At 48.5% G+C, this 24,030-nt stretch overlaps 1 protein-coding gene across 7 annotated transcripts in view; it reads right to left on the bottom strand.

Annotated features, from left to right (window-relative positions):
• Nucleotides 1-24,030, bottom strand: part of robo1 (roundabout, axon guidance receptor, homolog 1 (Drosophila)) — a 570,003-nt gene that overhangs the window by 321,693 nt on the left and 224,280 nt on the right. The window contains exon 1 of one of the 7 annotated variants that reach the window (XM_052015228.1): nucleotides 11,952-12,743. The exons of the other annotated variants lie outside the window; for them this stretch is intronic. Within the exon in view, the coding sequence (XP_051871188.1) occupies nucleotides 11,952-12,009 (58 nt within the window). The 5' untranslated portion in view covers nucleotides 12,010-12,743. Of the gene's footprint in view, nucleotides 1-11,951; nucleotides 12,744-24,030 lie in introns of those variants that run through there. 7 annotated transcript variants of the gene reach the window in all.

Here is a 24,030-nt window from a genome sequence, read left to right as displayed (position 1 = left end):
GGACCAGTTGGGCTGAAGGGCCTGTTTCCATGCTGTATGACTCCATGCCCTACCTCTTCCGGCCCTCTGGCTCTCACCTTTCTCTCATCATTGTTCCCTACTTTCACTCTCAGGCTTGTGAACCTTCCTACGATCTTTATTTTCCCAAACTTTCTCTCCTCACCGCTTTTCTCTCAGTGCCACTGTAGCACATAGTCCAGGACAGCCAGTCCTCAGCCAGTATCACACTGCCTGTGGTAACATCTTTTGGAATTTTTAGACCGTAAGACAAAGGAGCAGAAGTCGGCCATTCGGCCCATCGAGTCTGCTCCACCATTCTATCATGAGCTGATCCATTCTCCCATTTAGCCCCACTCCCCCGCCTTCTCACCATAACCTTTGATGCCCTGGCTACTCAGACCTATCAATCTCTGCCTTAAATACACCCAATGACTTTGCCTCCACAGCCGCCCATGGCAACAAATTCCACAGATTCACCACTCTCTGGCTAAAGAAATTTCTGAATGGGCGCCCTTCAATCCTGAAGTCGTGTCCTCTTGTACTAGACTCCCCTACCATGGGAAACAACTTTGTCACATCTACTCTGTCCAGGCCTTTTAACATTCGAAATGTTTCTATGAGGTCCCCCCTCATTCTTCGGAACTCTAAGGAGTACAGCCCAAGAGCCGTCAAACGTTCCTCATATGTTAACCCTCTTATTCCTGGAATCATTCTAGTGAATCTTCTCCGAACCCTCTCCAACGTCAGCACATCCTTTCATAAATAAGGAGCCCAAAACTGCACACAGTACTCCACGTGAGGTCTTACCAATGCCTTATAGAGCCTCGACATCATGAGGATGAGGTATTAAACCAAGGTGTTGTCCACTCTCAGTAAAAGGTCTCACAACAAGGGGAATTCAACCACGATCTTAATCAGATGGTGAAGCAGCTTCAAGAGGCCAAGGAGCCTATCCCTGATCTGAATTAGTAAGTATGTAAGTACAGTGCACCCCTGCATTATAGTAGTTCGGGGAACAAAAACTCATCCTTATGGAATTCACAAATCAAAAAAAATCTGAGATACCCAATAAAAATTCACTCTTATGGAACTTGAGAAAAAAAATCTAAGTTAACACAAAATGCAAAAGCAACAACAAATTTTGTCAAGATGTTCACGTCACAGAAAACCGCGATTCCCATGGTTTTCTTTGATCGCAGTTCCTCTGTAATGCAGGGGTGTACTGCATCTGTCTTCTCTCAACTATCTTGGACGTTGTTTTCCTCCAGGGACTCTATAGGTTGAGTGAGCTGGGGCTTTTCTCTTTGGAGAGGAGGAGGATGAGAGGAGACTTGATAGAGGTGTACAAGATGATAAGAGGCATAGATCGAGTGGACAGTCAGAGACTTTTTCCCAGGGCGACAATGGCTAACATGAGGGGACATAATTTTAAGGTGATTGGAGGAAGGTATAAGGGGGATGTCAGAGAGTGGTGGGTGCGTGGAACGCACTGCCGGCAGAGGTTGTGGGGGCAGGTACATTATGGACATTTAAGAGACTCTAAGATAGACACATAAATGATAGAGAAATGGAGGACAATGTGGGAGGGAAGCGTTAGATAGATCTTAAGGGTTAGGTAAAATGTCAGCACAACATTGTAGGCCGAAGGGCCTGTACTGTGCTGTAGTGTTATATGTTCTATGCACAACAGATTACCTGGATGTTCTCACCGGCTCCTGAACGAGCTTACTGGGTGGGAATGGACGGATGTGTTTCCAAAATGTAGTTGATACCTTAGAATTACAAGAGGGGGTCAACAGCAGAAACTCATTTCCTTCAGTGGAGAGGTTAATAACAAGGAACCACGGATTTAAGGTGAAAGGATTTTGGAGGAGTTGAGAAAATATTATTTCACTCCGTTAGTGGCAAGAGTCTGAAATTCTCTGAGTGTGAAGGCAAAAATCCTTTCACAATTAAGCAGTGCCTGGATGACCAATGGAAGGCCATGACCTAAAGGTCTACCAACTGAAAAGTGGACATCAAAGAAATCTAAACAGCTGGCTGGTATAGTACCCTGTGTATCATCAATCTGCATGATTCCAGGATTGTAAGTGTACATCCCGTCCACTATCTTCACAGCTTAGAACTAACTTAGTTTCTCTCTTTCCCATTCTGACAAAGGATCCTGGACCTGTAATGTTAACTGTCTCTCTCTCCACAGATGCTGCCTGACCTGCAGAGTCTCCAACATTTTCTGGTTTTATTTCCTACTTCCAGCATCTGCAGTTTTTTTTATTTCCATCCAAGGTTATTCATTAAAACTCTTTCAGAATAAGCACATCTTGCTTCAATCTTTCTCCCTTCCCCACTCTCGCTTTCTGTAGACTCTCCTCTGTACTGTCTGTGTGCTCTGTCTCTCTCCCTTCACACGTTCTCTCTTTCTCTCCAACTCTTCCTGTATTCTATCCTCTTCTGTAATTTTCAAGAATATTGAAACAATTTGAGGGGTCCTCTCATGACTGGACGTTTCCTGTTGTTTATTTTCTGAACTTGATGCTTCACTTCAGTCATTACTGAAAACCATAAGTGCTTTCATTCATACTCCAGGCAAGGAGCAGCCACATGTGAAAAGTAGAGATTTTACCAACATACAGATTCTGTGTCCGCTCTCAGCACCTTAACTCTTAATGATACATTTCTCGTTAACATTGCAGTGTTAGATAAGATATTTATTCATTAGTCACACGTACATCGAAACAGACAGCGTCTTTTTGCGTTAATGAATCAAACGTTCCCAGGATAAGGACAGCACGGGTTAGAAACAGAGTAAAACTCCCTCTACACTGTCCCATCACACACTCCCAGGGCAGGGACAGTTAGATACAGAGTGAAGCTCCCTCTACACTGTCCCATCACACACTCCCAGGGCAGGGACAGTTAGATACAGAGTGAAGCTCCCTCTACACTGTCCCGTCACACACTCCCAGGGCAGGGACAGTTAGATACGGAGTGAAGCTCCCTCTACACTGTCCCGTCACACACTCCCAGGGCAGGGACAGTTAGATACAGAGTGAAGCTCCCTCTACACTGTCCCGTCACACACTCCCAGGGCACAGTCAACAGAATTAGATTCAGTATAAAGCTCCCTCTGCACTGTCCTCTGAATACGGTTCACCCTGAGAAGAGGAACTAATACATCAGTGTTACATTTCCACTCTGGTTGTTCTGCAGTCTCTCAAACATACTGCTGCCCATTCCTGACATGAACCTCCTGTTCAGCCAATGACAGCAGCAAACATTCCTGTGGTTAAGGAGACCATATTTTATTTGTTTCCCTGACGAGGCAACTTTACCTCAGTGCTGCCACCAACTGTGCCAATGAACTTTTGTCTTTGTGATCAGTTAGTTGCATTCACACACACACACACACACACAAATATGAGGATTCAAAGTACACGGAGACCTATACGCACGTGACCATGCAAAAAGGAAGCACATTTGGATATGCAAAATACACATGCATTAACTTCAACAACTCCTACATACGTGGATACATACATACACATTCTCCCATGCTGACAAATGCACATACTCACTGTCCAGGTGACACATGTGGACACTCGGGAGATGTTCTGGCAGGTGACTGACGTCCATGGGCACTCTCCTCAGTGGGGGGCAGTGAGGTGGGGATGGGAATGTAGGGGTTGAAATTCTGGGGACGATTTGAAAACAAAATACCTGCATTTTTTCTTTTAATTGCTTTGTAGTCCAAGGCCAGTTATCCATGGAGTGCCTGTTGTGCTGTTTGTAATTGAAACGCAGACCCCTGCTGACTGCTACATGCCTGTATTGTCAGTGTCTGTGCTCAATGTGTGTCCAACACAATGTGTGTGTGTGTGTGTGTGTGTGTGTGTGTGTGTGAGTGCGTGTGTGTGTGTGTGTGTGTGTGCGTGCGTGCGTGTGTGGGTGTGTGGGTGTGTGTGTGAGAGAGAGAGAGAGAGAGTGTGCTTGTGTGTGTGCCTGTCTGCGTGAGTGTGTATATGAGTGAGTGTATGTGTGAGAGTGTGCATATGTCTGTGTGTGCATGTGAGTGATTATGTGTGTGTACTTGTCTGTCCATGTGAATGCATGTACTTGTTTATGAGTGTGTGCGGGTGACTGTGTGTGACTATGTGTGTGTGTGCGTGTGTGCGTGCGTGTGTGCATGTATGTGCATGTATGTGTGCATGTCTCTGTGTGCATTATGCATGTGTGTGTGTGCATGTATGTGTGCATGTCTCTGTGTGCATTATGCATGTGTGTGTGTGTGTGTGTGTGCATGTATGTGTGCATGTCTCTGTGTGCATTATGCATGTGTGTGTGTGTGCGCGCGCGCGTACTCCCTTTCTCCTTAGGAAATGTTCTGAGAGTGCAGAATTGGCAGCACCCAGTTTCTAAAGGGTCCCCAGGACCCAACAGCACCAGTGGAGCAAACACAGTGTAACCGTCCCAAGGACATGGCTTGTGTCCACAGGCTGGGGTCCCCTCCCTGATGACAAACACCCAAAGTGGTGAGGGATCGCAAAACAACAGATTGTGAGGGTGGGGAAGGGGAGTTTCTGCAAACACTCTCTCATAGGGGGTCTCACACACACATACACACACACACACACACACACACACACGGACGCACACGGACACACATCACAAAGTGGTAGTACTGCAAAGTGCATTTGAGTGAAATACTGACTTTTGGAAGAACCTGTGTAAGAATCCTGAAGTTCCATTCATGCAATCGAGGTTAACCAGTGGCCTCAGTCGCTGGATTTGGAGAGACATAGGAGCCCTGCCAATTCCCATGGCCTCTCTGCAGAACTCATCACAGCCTCATCAGAAAAACAAAAGGGACAGCAGCACTAGTAGGCTATTCGGCCCATTGTGCCTGCTCCACCATTCAATAGGATCATGGTTGATCTTTTACCTCAGTACCACTTTCCTGCACTATTCCTATTGATTCCTTCAGTATCCAAAATTCCATTGATCTCCAAATTTGGACAACAAATTTGACTGCCAGTGGCGTGATGAAGGGCCAAAATTTGAATCAAAGCCGTGGCCCTGGTGATACTGATGTGAACGGGAAACTCTCCAGTGGTTGGAGTCGTATCTCGTACAAAGGAAGAGGGTTGTGGTCACTTGAGGTCAACCACCCAAGACGTCACTGCAGGAGTTCCCAGGCCCGACCATCTTCAGCTGCTTCCTCAATGACCTCCTTTCCGTCATAAAGTCCGAAGTAGAGACCTTTGCTGATGACTGCTTGACATTCAGTTCCATTCACAGTTCCTCAACAAGTGAAGCAGCCCATGTCTGCATGCAGCAAGACCTAGACAACATTCAGTCATGGGCTTATCATTCACAACATTTGTGCCGCAAAAGTGCCAGGCAATGCCCATTCTCCAGCAAGAAAAAGTCTCACCACTATCCTCGATGTTTACCAGGTTCCCCCATCATCAACATCTTGGGGATCATTCCTACCTCAAAACTGACCAACCAGATAAATCCAACAGCAAAACCCTGCAGATGCTGTAATTCTGATGTAAAAACAAAAAAAATTCTGTGAATCCCCAACAGCTCAGAGTTCACATTTCAGGACGATAGCCCTTTGTCAGAGTGGTAGATCTTTCACCCGAAACACTAACGCTGCTTTCCTCTCTCTACAGAGGCTGTTTGACCTTCAAAGGATTTCCAGGATATCCCGCCTTTACCAACCAACATCGATACTGTGGATTCAACAATAGATCAGAGGCTGGGTATCCTGTGGTGTGACCACCTCTCTCTGTCTCCCTATCTCTCTCTCTCACACTTAGTGTCTGTCTGTCTCTTCCTCTCTCACACTGTGTGTGTGTGTGTCTCTCTATCACACTGTTTTTGTGTGTTTGTGTGTGTGTGTCTCTCTCTCACACTGTTTTTGCGTGTGTGTGTGTCTCTCTCTCTCTCTCACACTGTTTTAGTGTCTCTCTCTCTCACTCACATTCACTTGATGTTATTTATTTATGGGATCTGGATGCCCCAGTCATTGCCCATTCCAAACCACCCGTGAGTCGGTGGTGCTGAGCCACCTTCTTGAACCACTACACTTCTTCCAATGAAACTGCTCCCAGGGTACTGTTGGGGGGTGGGGTGGGGGGCGATATTCCAGATTTACACCCGGCAGCGATGAAGAATCATCGATATATTTCCAAGCCAGGGTGGCGTGGGACTGGGAGGGGAACCTGCAGGTGGTGGTGTTGCCCTGCTTCTGCTGACCGTCTCCTTGGTGGCAGAGGTCATGGGTTTGAGAGGTGCAGGCAGAGTTAGCCTGGGTACAGGCCAAATTCTTTCCATCATCTGCAACGTACAAGTCAGGAGTGTGACGTAATGATATCCACTTTCCTTGGTGAGTGAAGCTCTAACACCCCTCAACACCATCCAGGACAAAGCAGCCTGCTTCATTGGTTCCCCATCCACTACTCCAAACACTCTCGCTCCAACACCACTGCACAGGGGCTGCAGTGTGTACCATCACTCCATAAGACCAAGGAGAGAAGTCGGCCATTCGGCCCATCGAGTCTGCTCCGCCATTCTATCATGAGCTGATCCATTCTCCCATTTAGCCCCACTCCCCCTCCTTCTCACCATAACCTTTGATGCCCCGGCTACTCAGATAGCTATCCATCTCTGCCTTAAGTACACCCAATGATTTTGCCTCCACAGCCACCCGTGGCAACAAATTCCACAGATTCACCGGTCTCTGGCTAAAGAAATTTCTCCGCATCTCTGTTCTGAATGGGCGCCCTTCAATTCTAAAGTCGTGCCCTCTTGTACCAGACTCCCCCACCATGGAAAACAACTCTGCCATATCTACTCTGTCCAGGCCTTTTAACATTCGAAATGTTTCTATGAGGTTCCCCATCAATCTTCTGAACTCCAAACAGTACAACCCAAGGGCCGTCAAACGTTCCTCATATGTTAACCCTCTTATTCCTGGAATCATTCTAGTGAATCTTCTCCGAACCCTCTCCAACGTCAGCACATCCTTTCTTAAATAAGGAGCCCAAAACTGCACACAGTACTCCAAGTGAGGTCTTACCAATGCCTTATAGAGGCTCAACACCACATCCCTGCTCTTATATTCTATTCCTCTAGAAATAAATGCCAACATTGCATTCGCCTTCTTCACCACTGACTCACCCCGGCTACCCTGATGGCATCTCCCAAACCCATAACCTCCATGACTGAGAGGGACAAGGGCAACACCACCACCCATAGGTTCCCCTCCCAGTCCCACACTATCCTGACTTGGAAATATATCGAAGATTCTTCATCACTGCCGGGTGTAAGTCCTGGAATACTGCCCCCAGCTGTACTCTGGGAGCAGCTTCATCAGAAGAACTGCAGTGGTTCAAGAAGGTACTTAGAGTATTGTGTCCAGTTCTGGTCACCTCATTATAGGAAGGATGTGGAAGCTTTCGAGAGGGTGCAGAGGAGATCTACCAGGATGCTACCTGGTTTAGAGAGTAGGCATTATGAGGAGAGACTAAGGGAGCTAGGGCTTTACTCTTTGGAGAGAAGGAGGATGAGAGGAGACATGATAGAGGTGTACAAAATATTAAGAGGAATAGATAGAGTGGACAGCCAGCGCCTCTTTCCCAGGGCACCAATGCTCAATACATTGGCTTTAAAGTACTGGGTGGGAAGTTCAAGGGAGATATCAGAGGAAGGTTTTTTACCCAGAGAGTGGTTGGGGCATGGAATGCGCTGCTTGGGGTGGTGGTGGAGGCAGGTACATTGGTCAAATTCAAGAGATTGCTAGATAAGCATATGGAGGAATTTAAAATAGAGGGATATGTGGGAAGAAGGGGTTAGTTAGTCTTAGGTGAGGTTTAAAGGTCAGCACAACATTGTGGGCCGAAGGGCCTATATTGTGCTGTACTGTTCTATGAAGGTACCACGTACTCTAGGGTAGTTTGGAATGGGTGATGAATGGGGCATAAATAAATAACATAAAATGAGTGGAACACACACACGTGTGCGCACACACACACGCACAAAACAGTGAGGGGGAAGACAGAGAGAAAATCAGATAAGAGAGGGAGACAGAGAGAGAGACACCGAGGGAGAGAGAGGGACAGAGAGGGAAAGGGAGGGAGTCGGGAGAGAGAGACAGACAGACAGACAGACAGACAGAGAGTGCCAGAATCAATAGGGAAGTATTTCAACAGACTGAGTTAATCAGATGGTCAGGTAGTGAGAGATGAAGTCAAAGAGGTATACAGCACAGAAACAGGCCCTTCGGCCCAACTTGTCCATGTTGACCAGTGTCTTCCTGAGCAGGTCCCATTTGCCTGCATTTGGGCCAAATAGAACAGTACAGCACAGAACAGGCCCCTCAGCCCACAATGCTAATCCCTCCTACCTGCAGAAATCCCATATCCCTCCATTTTCCTCTCATTCATGTGCCCATCCAAGCCCCTCTTAAAAGCCCCCAATGAATTTGCCTCCACCACCCTATCAGGCAACGCATTCCAGGCATCCACCACTCTCTCAGTAAAAAACGTACCCGTCATGTCTCTTCTGTACTACCCCCTCTCACTTTAAATGAATGCCCTCTGGTATTGGATCGCTCAATAATGGGAAAAAGATATTGCTTGTCCACCCTATCTATGCCCCTCATAATTTTATACACTTCCAACAGATCACCCCTCGGCCTCCACCGCTCCAGAGAAAAGAGCCCAAGTTTGTCCGGCCTCTCCTGATAGCACATACCCTCTAACCTTTCCTGTCCACGTACCTGTCCAAATGTCTTTCAAACACTGCAATTGTACCCGCCTCTACCACTTCCTCTGGCAGCTCGTTCCATATACCCACCACCCGGATGTGGAGTGAAACAGAGAGGTAGTCACAAAACAGACTGTGAAGTACAGAGTTTTAGATAGATAGAGAGGGAGAGAGAGGGGGAGGGAGGGAGGGAGAGAGGGAGGGAGAGAGGGAGGGAGAGAGGGAGGGAGAGAGGGAGGGAGAGAGGGAGGGAGGGAGAGAGGGAGGGAGGGAGAGAGGGAGGGAGAGAGGGAGGGAGGGAGAGAGGGAGGGAGAGAGGGAGGGAGGGAGAGAGGGAGGGAGGGAGAGAGGGAGGGAGGGGGAGAGGGAGGGGGAGAGGGAGGGGGAGAGGGAGGGGGAGAGGGAGGGGGAGAGGGAGGGGGAGAGGGAGGGGGAGAGGGAGGGGGAGAGGGAGGGGGAGAGGGAGGGGGAGAGGGAGGGGGAGAGGGAGGGGGAGAGGGAGGGGGAGAGGGAGGGGGAGAGGGAGGGGGAGAGGGAGAGGGAGGGAGAGGGAGGGAGAGGGAGGGAGAGGGAGGGAGAGGGAGGGAGAGGGAGGGAGAGGGAGGGAGAGGGAGGGAGAGAGAGGAAGAGAGAGATGAAAGAGTGGGAATTATGGGGAAAGCAGAAGTGAGAGAGGTAGATTGAAGAAGTGCAGTGAGAGAGGAAAAAATAATGCATTGTATGTGTGAGAAGCAAAGAAAGTACAGGGAAAGCAGCAGAGATGTACAGTGATGAAAGCAGTGCAATGTCTGAGACACTGAGAGCAGCTCACGGACATTGAGAAGATGAGAAGATATCTTTATTAGTCACATGTACATCGAAACACACAGTGAAATGCATCTTTTGCGTAGGGTGTTCTGGGGGCAGCCCGCAAGTGTCGCCACGCTTCCAGCGCCAACATAGCGTGCCCACAACTTCCTAACCCGTCCGTCTCTGGAATGTGGGAGGAAACCGGAGCACCCGGAGGAAACCCACGCAGACACGGGGAGAATGTACAAACTTCTTACAGACAGTGGCCGGAATTGAACCTGGGTCGCTGGTGCTGTAATAGTGTTATTCTAAGCGCTGCACTACCGTGACTGCCTGTAAATAGTTTACAGGAGGAGGTGGCTCCCAGATCATACCCATTCTCAACTGTGGCAGTGCCCAGCATATGGCTCAGAGATAATAACGGCAGAGACATGGAAAGAAAGAAGGTCAAACAGATGCAGATATAAAAAGAGCAAAAAATGAGAGTGAAATGGAGATAGAGCGTCCAAATAAAAGAAATTATAAGAGATGATTGAAAGAGAGAACAAAAGAAAACTTCAGAGTTACAAAATGCAAACAAAATCTGCCAGAGTGCTTCACTGGAGAATAAGAAGATAAAGGGGGTAAAAGCTTGGTCAAAGTGGTGGGTTTGAAGGAAGATCTTAGAGAGGGGATTCCTGAATGTGGTCTGGGCAGCAGAAGGTGGTGGACCGATGGAAATCGAGGATGTCCAGAGGTACAGAGACCTCAGGAGGCCGTGGGGAAGGAGAGAAAGGTCTTGGCGCGATTCTGGCACAAGCATGAAGTCTGTTACGGTCGTGGTGTTACTGGACTCCGAGCCAATGTGGGTCAGTTAGCACAGAAGTGATGGGTGAGTGGAGACTGAGGCAAATCAGGGCAGCAGGCAGTGTAAGGAAGGGGCAGTGGGCAATAGAGACCCACAGTGCCAGAGACAGAGGGATCATCCTGGAAGGGACACAAAGTGGGGGAGAGATACAGAAAGACAGATGCCCTGCAAGGGAGGTGTACTCCCGAATACAGGGGCAGACAAAGAAACAGGGAGAGAGAGAGGGAGAGAGAGACAAGGGAGAGGACAAAGAATGCAGGAGGGAGAGGCAGAGTGTAACAGGGCGAGAGAGAGAGAAAGAAAGGGGCAAAGAGTGCAAGAGTGAGTGTAGAGTGTGATAGAGTGAGTGAGGGGGAGAGACAAAGACAGCAAATGACAGAGAGAGAGGGGAACAAAGAGCGGGAGAGGCAGAGTGTGACAGAGATGGAAAGAAAGAGAGGGAGAGAGACATAGAGAGGACAAAGAGAGCAACAGTGAGAAGCTGAGTGCGACGGGGGGAGAGACTGGTGGAGAGAGAATGAGAGAAAGACTGGCAGAGAAAGATAGAGAGAAAGAGATTGGATCAGAGACAAATAGAGAGAGGTGCTGATGGTGAAGGACAGAAAGAGACAGAGAGAGAGAGAGGGAGAGGCAGGAGAGGGGGCAGAGGCAGGAGGGGGAGAGAGGGAGAGGCAGGAGAGGGGGCAGAGGCAGGAGGGGGAGAGAGGGAGAGGCAGGAGAGGGGGCAGAGGCAGGAGGGGGAGAGAGGGAGAGGCAGGAGAGGGGGCAGAGGCAGGAGGGGGAGAGAGGGAGAGGCAGGAGAGGGGGCAGTGGCAGGAGGGGGGAGAGAGAGGGAGAGGCGGGAGGGGGAGAGAGAGAGAGAGAGGGAGAGGGGAACAGAGGCAGGCCCGATACAGGAGGGACGGAGAGAACGTGGCGGAGAATGGGGGACACAGACAGGGACAGGGGAGAGGAAAGACCGAGGCAGACTTTCCCCCCACAGTCTGTACACAGGGGTTGCCCTAATTCACCGCTGGGACCAATATCGCCCGCATCCGGACGGAACTGGATCAGGGGGAGGGGATCAGCAAATGCAGAAAGTTTCCTCACACAGGAAGATGGGGACAGGGAGACACAGGAGGGGACTGGGGGGGATTCTCCAGTCTGTGGCTGCGGCAGTAATGAGGTGTTTTTTTTCTTTCTCTCTCTAAAAGATAATCTATTATTCATAAACCAGTCGCTTCATTACCAGTCCGATTGACCAAACTACAAGGCAGATAATTCGTGCCACTCGGAAGCACACAATCAGAATTATTTTTGTTCCAAGATCAGAGGGACTGCTTTCTGCTAAAGTTATTCACTGAACCGCAAGCAGCGAACAGCGATGCACAGCGACAATAAAATGCATTCAAAAAAAATTGCCAAATATTCCAAGCCCAAACTCCAGGAACTGAACGAGAGAGAAATCACACTTTAAACATAGTTTGCAACTAGTTTCTTTTTCTATATCTACCGTCTCCCTGACACTTCTCGCTCACAGAGTAATATAAAAATGAAGACAGACCTGAGCAGGCAGATATTAATCCGAGGGCGAGAGAGACTCGGAATAGTTGCGGGGTCATGATATAACTCCAACGCTGCACAATTCGGGAGAAGCTCCCCTCGTCCTGGGAAGGATCGGGATCCAACGCTAAGCGAGATCACACACCGACTACAGTCCGGTGGAGCCGGCGTGATACCCGCCCATGGTTAATGGTCAAGAGGTTTCCTCCGACAGAAGAAGATATCCATTCGAAGACGGCGCCGCAATAAAACTTCGGTGGCTTCAAAAAAAAAGTAGAGAGACGGGGCAGAGATTCTCAGCAGTCAGTCCCCCTGTGAAACTAATCTCGGGGGTGGGGGGGGGGGGGTTATTGTCCGAGGGAGAAAGAAAAATGCTTCCTTGCTTCTCTGAGCTCCCGGCGTCGTGTGTCTCTCTCCTATTTTGTTCTAAAACCTAGGAAATGTATTTCTGCACGACTTCGGTTCATGATCCGCGCTGGGTTTGGTGGAGAGTGGTTCTTGGGCAGAGAGGTACAAAGCTCTCCAACAGGCGCTGCTTTTTTTCTGTGTGTGTGTGTGTGTGTGTTAGGCTGGTGTTAAACTTGCTTTGAAAATCCCCCACACACGAGTCTCGGGTAGGTTTGAAACAAATAATTAGTAACAGGATCCCTGGTATGCGATCCGACACAAAGCGCTGTTCGGCACCAACTTTTCCCCCTCCACCGACTCTGGGAAGTCCACTCCTTCTTCGCCCCTCGCTTGTCTTCCGTTTGGGAGGGGGGTGTTTGGGTCCCGGTCTTCCCCTTCTCGCCGTCTTTCGGGCGGCGTGAGGAGCGATTGGGAGAGTTGAGGTCGGTGCGGATCAATAGGAGAGCCGCCTGTTCCTCCCCTCGGACCCGGCACCAATCCGAGGCAGGGGGCAGAGCCGGCATCCCGGAGCTCAGCACCGGCTCGGAGCTCACCGAGCTCACACTCACACTCACTCACTCTCTCTCACACACACACACACACCCACTCTCTCACACACACACTCAAACTCACTCACACTGCACACACTCATACACTACACACGCACTCACACACACACTCACTCACTCACACTACACACACACTCACACGCTCAAACTCACTCACACACACACTCACACTCACTCACTCACACACTCACACTACACACACACTCACACTACACACACACACTCACACTACACACACACCCACACACACACTCACTCACACACACTAACACACCTACACTACACAAACTCATACACCACGCACACACACTCATTCACACAAACTCACACACACACCATGCATTCACTCACACTCATTCACACACACACCAAACTCACACACTCCACACTCAGATACACTCACTCAAACACTCATATACTCACACTCATATTGTCACTCACACACTCACACACTTACTTACAGACACACTCACTCACATGCACTCATACATACACATTCACCTACACACACTCACACACACTTCACACTCATTCACCGCACTCACCCAGTCCACACATTCACACTCACCCACTCCACACACTAACCCACATTCAATGACTCTTCACACTCATTTTTCACACTCACTCCACACTCACACACCCTCACTCACTCTGCAGCACACTCACTTTTCATAAACTCGCTCATGCTGCTCTTCATACACACACTCATACACACTCACCTCCCTCCATAACACCATATTCTCTCCCTCAGTCACACTCTCAACTCCACACACTCACTGCATCTCACACTCAATATATTCAACTACATCAGTGACACACACTCCATAGAACCACAGAACCATAGAACACTACAGCACAGAAAACAGGCCATTCGGCCCTTCTAGTCTGTGCCAAAACTTTATTCCGCTAGTCCCATTGACCCGCACCCAGTCCATAACCCTCCAGACCTCTCCCGTCCATGCATCTATCCAATTTATTCTTAAAATCTAAGAGTGAGCCCACATTTACCACGTCAGACGGCAGCTCGTTCCACACTCCCACCATTCTCTGAGTGAAGAAGTTCCCCCTAATGTTCCCCCTAAACCTTTCCCCTTTCACCCTAAAGCCATGTCCTCTCGTACTTATCTCTCCCAATCTAGGTGGAAAGAGCCTACTCGCATTAACTCTGTCTATACCCCTCATAATTTTGTAAACCTCTATCAAATCTCCCCTCATTCTTCTACACTCCAAGGAATAAAGTCCTATCAAACAATCAAATCCACTCACCGTCACACACTAATATTCACACTCACACCCACAACATACATTCACACTCAGTCACTCCCTACATTCACACTGACAATCACAAACTCCCCTGAGACACACACTATACAATCACCCACTAACTCAGATATTGTTGTGCAGTCATATTCAGCTCACACTCACACATCTCAAATGACTGGATGTTCATTTCACTGCTCACTAATCCACACTTCATACTCACACATTCTCTCACTAACACACACCTTACATAAACACTGTTCCTCACACACACTCATGCAGGCATTCCTTCTCATTCACCTACAGTCCTGCACACACTTCGTTCACAAACACACACAACAATCCACTCAAACACATTATCACACACATACCCAAATGCACAGCCAGCAATCTTAAAAATAATTACACAAATGTACGGACTTACGATGACAATCCTTCACAAATAAACACACACACACGTCACAAAATAGATAAACTCCCTTGCACAAATTTGAAGTTGGTAGCAAATGGCTGCAACATTGGCATTTAAAATAAAAGAAAACAAAACCTGTCCTAAACTAATCAATGATGCTTCTCCTTGGGGTACAATCCCTGAAGGTACCGACTCTCCCCGGGGTACAGTCCCCAAGGTACCAACCCTCCCCGGGGTAGGGTCCCCGAGGTACTGACTCTCCACGGGGTGCGGTCCCTGAGGTACCGACTCTCCACAGGGTGCGGTCCCCGAGGTACCGACTCTCCCCGGGGTGCAGTCCCCGAGGTACCAACTCTCCACGGGGTGCAGTCCCCGAGGTACCGACTCTCCACGGGGTGCAGTCCCCGAGGTACCGACTCTCCACGGGGTGTGATCCCCGAGGTACCGACTCTCCCTGGGGTACAGTCCCCAAAGGTATGGGGTTTCCCTGGATCTTTTCAGCTACAATTGCCTTTTTGACATTTGGACAGGGCCCATTCTAGCCGCATCAACCTAGAGCATTTACACACTGGCATTCAACTGTGTCGGTATCACAGAAAGGTTTGTTCCAAACCATGTTTGACATTAACTTTCTAACAGAGTAATGACCAGGGACGTAGTGATCCTGCATGATCTTCAGTCCCTTGCACTGAATCTTATAACACAAAGGAAGACAGATTGTTCTCAGACATGTGTGCTTCACATTTCTGTCTTCTACTTAAGGTGGTCTCCTCATCAGCGACCCTGTTAACAGTGCATCCAGTTTTTTGCTCTGTTTCTAAATCTGGTCAGTGTAATTGGAAATAAATGCAAATCACAACCTTCTGATAAATTCACAATGATCTCCAACAACAGTCTGCTCTGAAATTCTCTCCATCCCCATCAGGATCCTTAAAACCACAATATGTGACCAAGATATTTTCATCCATTAGTTAAACACATAATTTTCGTTATAAACATTCCATCTCTTTCTAATTCAGAGAGGACAAATAGAAAACACATTCACTCCTTTGGATAAGACCTCTGGAATATGCAGTGTAGCAGTTAACATAACGCTATTACAGCGCCAGTGACCGGGTTCAATTCCGGCTGCCGTCTGTAAGGAGTTTGTACGTTCTCCCTGTGTCTGCGTGGGTTTCCTCCTGGTGCTCCGGCTTCCTCCCAAAGACGTATGGGTTAGGAAGTTGTGGGCATGCTATGTTGGTGCCGGAAGCGTGGCGACACTTGCGGGCTGCCCCCAGAATACCCTATGCAAAAGATGCATTTCACTGTGTGTTTCGATGTACATGTGACTAATAAAGAAATCTTATCTTATATTTAGAAGATAGATCATCATCAATACTACCCCCCCACAGTGAGACTCCTTCAGTATTGCCCCTCCCACAGTGCGACACTGCCTCAGAACTGCCCCCCACAGTGCGACAATGCCGCAGAACTGCCCCTCCCACAATGTGACACTCCCTCAGCATTGCCTCTCCCACAGTGCGACACTCCCTCAGTACTGCCCTCTGATATGCAGCATTCCCTCTCGGAGGTTTAGTTTGGACTACCAAATTTTCTTCAGCTGTGAAGTTTGTCACCCTTTGGGGCACTTTGTTGTGTTCAAGCTGTTACGCAAATACGAGTGATTGTTGAGGTGTATTAACCCCCACATACCTGGCTCAGGAGTGAGAACACTTCCCAGTGAACCAAGTCAAAGTGTGAGAATGAGAGAGAGTGAGAGTGAGAGTGAGGGAATGAATCAAAGTACAAAAGAAAAGTGTGATAGAATGTGAGAGAGCACGTGCATCAGAGGTTGGAGAACAGAGTTGAGTGTTCATTCATACACACACACACACACACACACACACAGAAATACTGACACACATGCACAGTTGAACATATACTTTGCACTATGAAGTAGACAAATACAGATATTCACACATATAAATTCACACATTCACACATACAGAAATACATATACATATTCTACACACACATTAACACACATATCTAATGCACACACACTCAAACACACACACACATATCTAGTACACACACTCAGATATATTCTCACAAATACAGTACATTGTCACATATACATTCTCACACACCAACTCACACACATATACACCCTCTCATACACACACACTCAAACACACACACACACTCACACACTCTCTCAGACACACATATACACACATTCTCACACACACACTCACATGCACACACACACACTCTCAGACACACACACACACTCAAATGCACAAACTGTCACATACACACACATGCACACTCACACACATACACACACACTCTCAGATATACACACTTACACACACACACTCACAGAAACAAACTCCCTCACACACACACACACACACACACTCTGAAACTCTCTCTCTCACACACACACACGCACGCACGCACGCACACACACACACAGATGCAATGAACTCTGACCCCACCAGCTGCCAGCCACAGTGAGAAGTCCCCACACCATTGCTAAAACATATCGCCAGTTTATGGTCAAGGCATTAGATATGTTTGTACTCTTAATCCTTGGGTATCCACTGGATTGAAAGATACCAACTAAATAAGCTGTTAAAAAGCACTCACAGAGTGCTTATGTGTGATGTGAAACGATTAAAGTGGTTTTTCAGAGCAACCATTCTAATGGAGCCCCAGAACCAAGAGTCTGCACAGAGGGCTTGCCTTCCCTCAGTCATTGTTCCCAGAGTATCGTCCCTCCGTCCATCCCTTCTCCCGTCCTCCATCCCCACCTCAGCAACTGGCACATGTTGTTTCATTACTGGTTGGTCTCTCTCACGCTGTGAGGGTAGTGGTGGGGGGCAGAGGGGGTGATTACATTCAACGGTTGGCTCTTGGGGCCACTAGTAAGACACGCAGCACTAACAACAATGACAACAGTCTGCATTTATATAGCTCTCTAAAGCATCCCAAGCCGTGTACAGGAGTGTTATCGAACAAACTGCCAATCTGCAGCTTATGAGATTTGTGAATGGAGATACAAGTCCTGATGAAGTCCTGATATCGACCATTGCCTTCCCTCCAGAGATGATGCCTGACCCGCTGAGTTCCTCCAGCGGTTTGTTTGTTGCTACACGTTCGGCCAGTGTGGACATACATTCTGAGTGGAATCTTTCTCTGCCTTAAATTTCTCTGACTGGATTTCAAGAAAAATGGAAAATGCAAATGTTCACTGCCATTACTTCCCTCAGCGCTCTCCACCTACACTGTCCACCTTGTCTCAGTAGGATTCTCATTGGTACTCCCATCATAGAGCCATGATCATACAGCACAGAAACAGGCCCTTTGGCCCAACTCATCCATGCTGACTAAGTTGTCCACCTGAGTTAGTCCCATTTGCCTGCAGATGGCCCACATCTCTCCAAACCTTTCCTATCCCTGCACCTGTCCAAATGTCTTTTAAACATCATAATTGTACCCGCCTCTACCACTTCCTCTGGCAGCTCGTTCCATATACCCGCCGCCCTCTGTGTGAGAAACTTACCCCTCAGGTCCCCTTTAAATCTTTCCCCTCTCACCGTAAACCTACGGCCTCCAGTTTTAGACCCCCCTACCCTGGGAAAAAGACTGTGATCACCCACCTTATCCACGATCCTCATGATTTTATGAACTTCTATAAGGTCACCCCTCAGCCTCCTTCGTTCCGGGGAAACAATCCCAGCCTGTCCAGTCTCTCCTTATATCTCAGACCCAGCAACATCCTTGTGAATATCTTTTTCACCCTCTGCAGTTTTATTCACAACCTTCCTATAGTGTGGTGAGCAGAACTAGACAAAGTACTCCAGGTGCAGTCTCATCAACGTCTTGTACACTTTATCACTAACAGGGTCAAAAAGAATTGAAGATGCTGGAAATCTGAAATAAAAACAGAAAGTGCTGGAAACGCTCAGCAGGTCAGGCAGCATCTGACCGTGAGTCTCCAACCTGAGACGTTAACTCTGGTTCTCCCTCCGCAGATGCTGCCTGACCTGTCGAGTGTTTCCAGCATCGTTTGTTCTCAACGAAGGGGTCAGCTGGCAGGGAGATGGGTGTGAGGTTCCCCACGCACTCCCTATTATCTGACTCCATACCCTTCTCCCCACTCTCCCTTGTCCCAAGAGCTGCCTAAGACCCAGGACACCTTGAGTAGAAGACTGCCTATGCATGGTCAGTGGAGAACCCTCTACATGGACTGTAGGTTCAAGACCCACTCCAGTACAATAACCTGTATTGGTCTGCACAGTGCATCACTGTAAGACTTTACTCAAGGACAATTAGAGATAGTTGTCCATCCCTTATTGTCCTTTAGAAGGTGCGGGTGAGACACCTTCTTGAATCCCCGTGATCCTTCTGGTGAAGGTGCTCCCACAGTGCTGTTGGGGAGGGAATTCCTGGACTTACATCAAGTAATGATGAAGGACCAGCGATATATTTCCAAATGAGTATGGCGTCCACGTCTCCAGCCCCCTGGGCCCCAAGTTTGGGAATTCCCTCCAGAAACCTCTCTGCCTCTCCCTCTTCCTTTAAGAGGGTCAGTAAAACTTTGCTTCTTGACCAGGCTTGTGATCACCTGCCCCAATGTCTCTGCATGTGGGTTAGTGTTAGAGTCATATGTCAAACAGGCCCTTCAGCCCACCGAGTCTGTGCTGACCATCAATCACCCATCGACACTAATCTCCCTCGCATCCCATTTTGTTCTCCCTACAGTCCCATCAACTTCCCTCCCCCACCCCCCCGATTCTACCCCTCACCCACACACCAGGGGGAAATTTGCAGGAGCCAATTAACCCATCAACCCACATGTCTTTGGGATGTGGGAGGAAACCGGAGCACATGGATGAAGTCCACGCGGTCACAGGGAGGACATGCAAACTCCACACGGACAGCGCCGGAGGTCAGGGTTGAACCCGGGTCACTGGAGCTGTGAGGCAGTAGCTCCCTTAACTGTACCACTGTGCCATGGCATTTGACAGTATACCATGAGTGAGCTTGGGATTTGAGTGCAGTGAAGGGGCTGGATAAATGGACGTTGTTGTCGTTGAGATGTTATAGAGATGTAGAGTAATTCAGCACGGAAACAGACCCTTCGGCCCAACTGGTCCATGCCAACCAAGGTGCCCACCAAGCCAGTCCCACTTGCCCATGTTTGGCCATATCCCTCCAACCCTTTCCTATCCACCTACTTATCCAAATGTCTTTTAAATGTTCTTATTGCACGTGCCTCAACTACTTTCTCTGGCAGCTCGTTCCATGTATCCACCACCCTCTGCGTGAAAAAATTGCCCCTCAGATCCCCTTTAAATCTTTCCCTTCTCACCTTAAACCCATGGCCTCTAGCTTTTGGTTCCCCTTCCCTGGGAAAAAAACTGTGCGCATTCACCTGATCTCTGTCCCCCATGATTTTATATGCCTCTATAAGGTCACCCATGCTCCAAGGAATGTGTAATAGAGACAAGACTTTGGTCTGACATTGTTGTGTTAGATGCTTAAGTGAGTGGGATAGTGAGGGAGCACAGGCTTGAGGGCTGTGTTCCATTAAATCCTCCTCCCCTCCTCTCTATCCACATCCTGCCAACAGCCACTCTAAAGCCGCACGGGGAACTCACTGGACGAGCTCAGGGCTCCGGCCTTGGTGGAAAGGTAAAGAGGTAACTTAATCAGGCCTTGAGAGCCAGGTTTTTACAACCTCTCCCAATTACACAATTTGTATTATCAGCAGTGGATAAGAGGAGACCAACAGCAGCTCAAGGTACAGGTCAGAGCCGGGTGGTGAAGAGGAGCTGGGAGGGGAGGGTAACGGTGGGGGTGGGGGGGGGTAAGATTGGCTGGTTGTTGATTCATCCCGGTTGTCAACACTCTCCGCCCATTATTGTGTGCATTTCTGGTCGCCCCATTACAGGAAGGATGTGCAGGCTTTGGAGAGGGTGCAGAAGGGGTTCACCAGGATGCTGCCTGGATTAGAGGGAATGAGCTCTCAGGAGAGGCTGGACAAACTTGGGTTGTTTTCTCTGGAGCCTCGGAGGCCGAGGGGGGACGAGATAGAAGTTTATAAAATTATGAGAGGCATAGATAGGGTAGACAGTCAGTCTTTTTCCCAGGGTGGAAATATCAAGTACCGGAGGGCATGCATTTCAGGTGAGAGGGGGAAAGTATAAAACAGATGTGTGGGGTAAGTTTTTTACACAGAGCACGGTGGGTGCCCGGAATGTGCTGCCAGGGGTGGTGGTGGAGGCAGATACAATAGAGGGGTTTAAGAGGCTGTTAGACACATGAATATACGGGGAATGGAGGGATATGGATCATGCGCAGGCAGAAGGGACTTAGTTTAATTTGGCATTGTGTTCGGCACAGATATTGTATCTACAGGAGGCGCTGCCTCAGGAAGGCAACATCCATCATCAAAAATCCCCACCATCCCGGCCATGCCATCTTCTCGCAGCTCCCATCGGGCAGGAGGTACAGAAGCCTGAAGTCCCACACCAGCAGGTTCAAGAACAGTCACTTCCCTTCAACCATTCGGTTCTTGAAACAACCTAATCACTATCTCAGTATAGCAATACTATGACCACTTTGATCACTTTGCACTTCAAATGGACTTGGTTTTTTTTGTTCTAATTACATTCTTCTTTGTAAAAATTGTGTATAATTTATGTTTCATTTATATTTTTTCTTGTGAATGTTGCGTCTCTAATCCTGTGTGCCTGTGATGCTGCTGCAAGTAAGTTTTTCATTGCACCTGTGCACACATGTACTTGTTCATATGACAATAAACTCGACTTTTACTTTGACCTGAGGCAGCTCCCCATTGAGCAGGGTTGGCGATGGGCTTGGGTGGAGCGGATTCTACAATGGGACAACAATGAGTGAAAGGTTTCTCATCCCCGTACATTAGCTCAGAGCAAAACAGAAAGTGACTCCTTTTGATGAGGTTTGCCAATGATAGCAGTCACATGATAGCAGGCACAGTAGTGTAGCGGTTAGGGTAATGCTATTACAGTGCCAGTGACCCCGGTTCAATTCCGGCCGCTGTCTGTAAGGAGTTTGTATGTTCTCCCCGTGTCTGCGTGGGTTTCCTCTGGGTGCTCCAGTTTCCTCCCACATTCCAAAGGCGTACAGGTTAGGAAGTTGTGGGCATGCTATGTTGGCGCCAGAAGCATGACGACACTTGCAGGCTGCCCCAGAACACTCTACACAAAAGATGCATTTCACTGTGTGCTTCAATGTACATGTGACTAATAAAGAAATCTTATCTTATAGTCAAATAATAGGCCACTGATTCTGACAGTCCTCAATGTGGATGAGTTAGTGCCCAATGACCATGCACCAAAGGAGGGCCTCTGCATTGAGAGACAGCTCTGACAAGCAGGAGTGGGCGATGAAATGACCTTTGGGTGCCTCTGCTGATGTGTGAGGGGTGGGGGGGGGATTGGAATTTCTCTTGCCTCCCACTTCAGCATAACTTTCACTGGCTGAGGGAAACCAGTGGTGTATCAAACATCAACTTCAGGGACCTGGGCAGTGCTGGCAAGCTCAGCATTTGTTGTCCATCCTTAATCAGTAGTGTTGTAAACAGGAGCAGGAGTAGGCCATTCAGCCCTTCTAGCCTGTTCTGCCATTCAATACGATCATGGCTGATCATCCGAAATATTATTATTGGTTTATTATTGTCACATGCACCGAGATCCAGTGAAAAGCTCTTGTTTTGCATGCCATCCAGACAGACCTTTCCATAGAGTGGATGTGGAGAGGATGTTTCTATCAGTGGGAGAGTCCAGGATCCGAGGGCCCAGCCTCAGAATAAAGGGACGTCCCTTTAAAACTGAGATGAGGACGAATTTCTTCAGCCAGAGGGCGGTGAATCTGTGGAATTCGTTCCCACAGAGGGCTGTGGAGGCCAAGTCGTTGGGTATATTTAAGGCAAAGATTGATGAGTTCTTGATTGGTAAGGGGGTTAAGGGTTACGGGGAGAAGACGAAAGAATGGGGTTGAAAAAAAAATCAGCCATAATAGAATGAGCTGAATGGCCTAATTCTGCTCCTATATCTTATGGTCTTAAGGTACCTAACAATGTTGAAACAACATTTGGTTAAGTACATGTTTTGGAAAGGTTTAGAAGGGTGGAGGCAGATGGGACTAGCTCAGGTGGGCACCTTGGTCAGCATGGACCAGTTGGGCCGAAGGGCCTGTTTCCATGCTGTATGACTCTATGACGCTATGACATAATTACACCATGGTAGAGAAAAGAACAACAGAATGCAGAATATAGTGTTGCAGTTACAGGGAAAGTGCCGTGCAGGCAGACAAATAATGTGCAAAGGTCACGACGAGGTAGATTGGGAGATTGAGAATTCAAGAGTTCATCTTTTAGCGAGTGAGTGATTTGCCCTTGAGAAGGTGGGGTGAGCTGCCCTCTTGAACGGTTGCATGCCTTCTGGTGAAGGTGCTCCCACAGTGCTGTTGGGGACGGGAGTTCCAGGACTTAGACCCAGTGACAATGAAGAAAAGGTGAGATAATCCCAAGTCAGGACGGTGTGTGGTTTTGGAGGGGATCCTGCAGGTGGTGGTGTTCCCCGAGCCTGCTCCCCTTGTCCTTCTTGGTGGGGGAGTTGTGTGTTTGGGAGGTGCTGTCAGAGTAGCCTGGCCGAGTAACTTCAGTGCATTGTGTGGACGGTGCACACCGCAGCCACCACCGGTGTACAGTTAAGTTCAACTGCTTGTGGAGATGAAGACAACGGCCCTCAAGACCTGGTTGATGCCTGCATCACCCTCTCCCCTATCTACACCCAGGAGGCTACCTCATAATACAGGAGAACAGCCCCAGGGATGGTCAAGAGGCGATACAGTGGGGGTGTTCATAGCCAAGTGAAGCTCAATAAAGGACTGTCAAGAAACTGTTTCCACTGAGAAGAACAAAACGCCACAGAAGAACCAAAGTGGAGGGTTCTCTTTACTCAGTGAGTTCCCATGATCCAGAACAAGAAGGTGGTGGAGGCAGATTCAACACGAACTTCCAAGTGGGAACTGGAGAAATGCTTGAAGTGGAAAATTTTCCAGAGAGTGCAGGAGCTCGTTGAAAGAGCTGGCACGGATAGAAAGGCCCGAATGTCCTTCTTCTGCGTTGTGTCACTCAAGCTCAAAGAACTGCACCTCGTCCCACAAATGGCACACTACACCCTTCCGAACAACACCGAGTTCACAAGCTTCAGGCTTCCATCCAGGCCCAGCTCTTGCCCCCACCAACCCTCCCATTTCCCCTTGAGCCATCGCCCCTGGTTATTCAATCCCCCTTGCCACCCCCCCTCCCCCACCCCCGTCACCCTCCCTTCCTTTCTCTCCTCTGTGTGTTTATTATTCCTGGTTCACTGCACTGACGGGGCATTCACGGACGATGGATGTCCTGCTGA

The sequence above is a fragment of the Pristis pectinata genome, chromosome 4 (assembly GCF_009764475.1).
Source record: "Pristis pectinata isolate sPriPec2 chromosome 4, sPriPec2.1.pri, whole genome shotgun sequence".
NCBI classification, from domain to species: Eukaryota; Metazoa; Chordata; class Chondrichthyes; order Rhinopristiformes; family Pristidae; genus Pristis; species Pristis pectinata.
The sequence above is the reverse complement of the archived record's forward strand: the minus strand, read 5'-3'. Positions and strand labels throughout refer to the sequence as shown.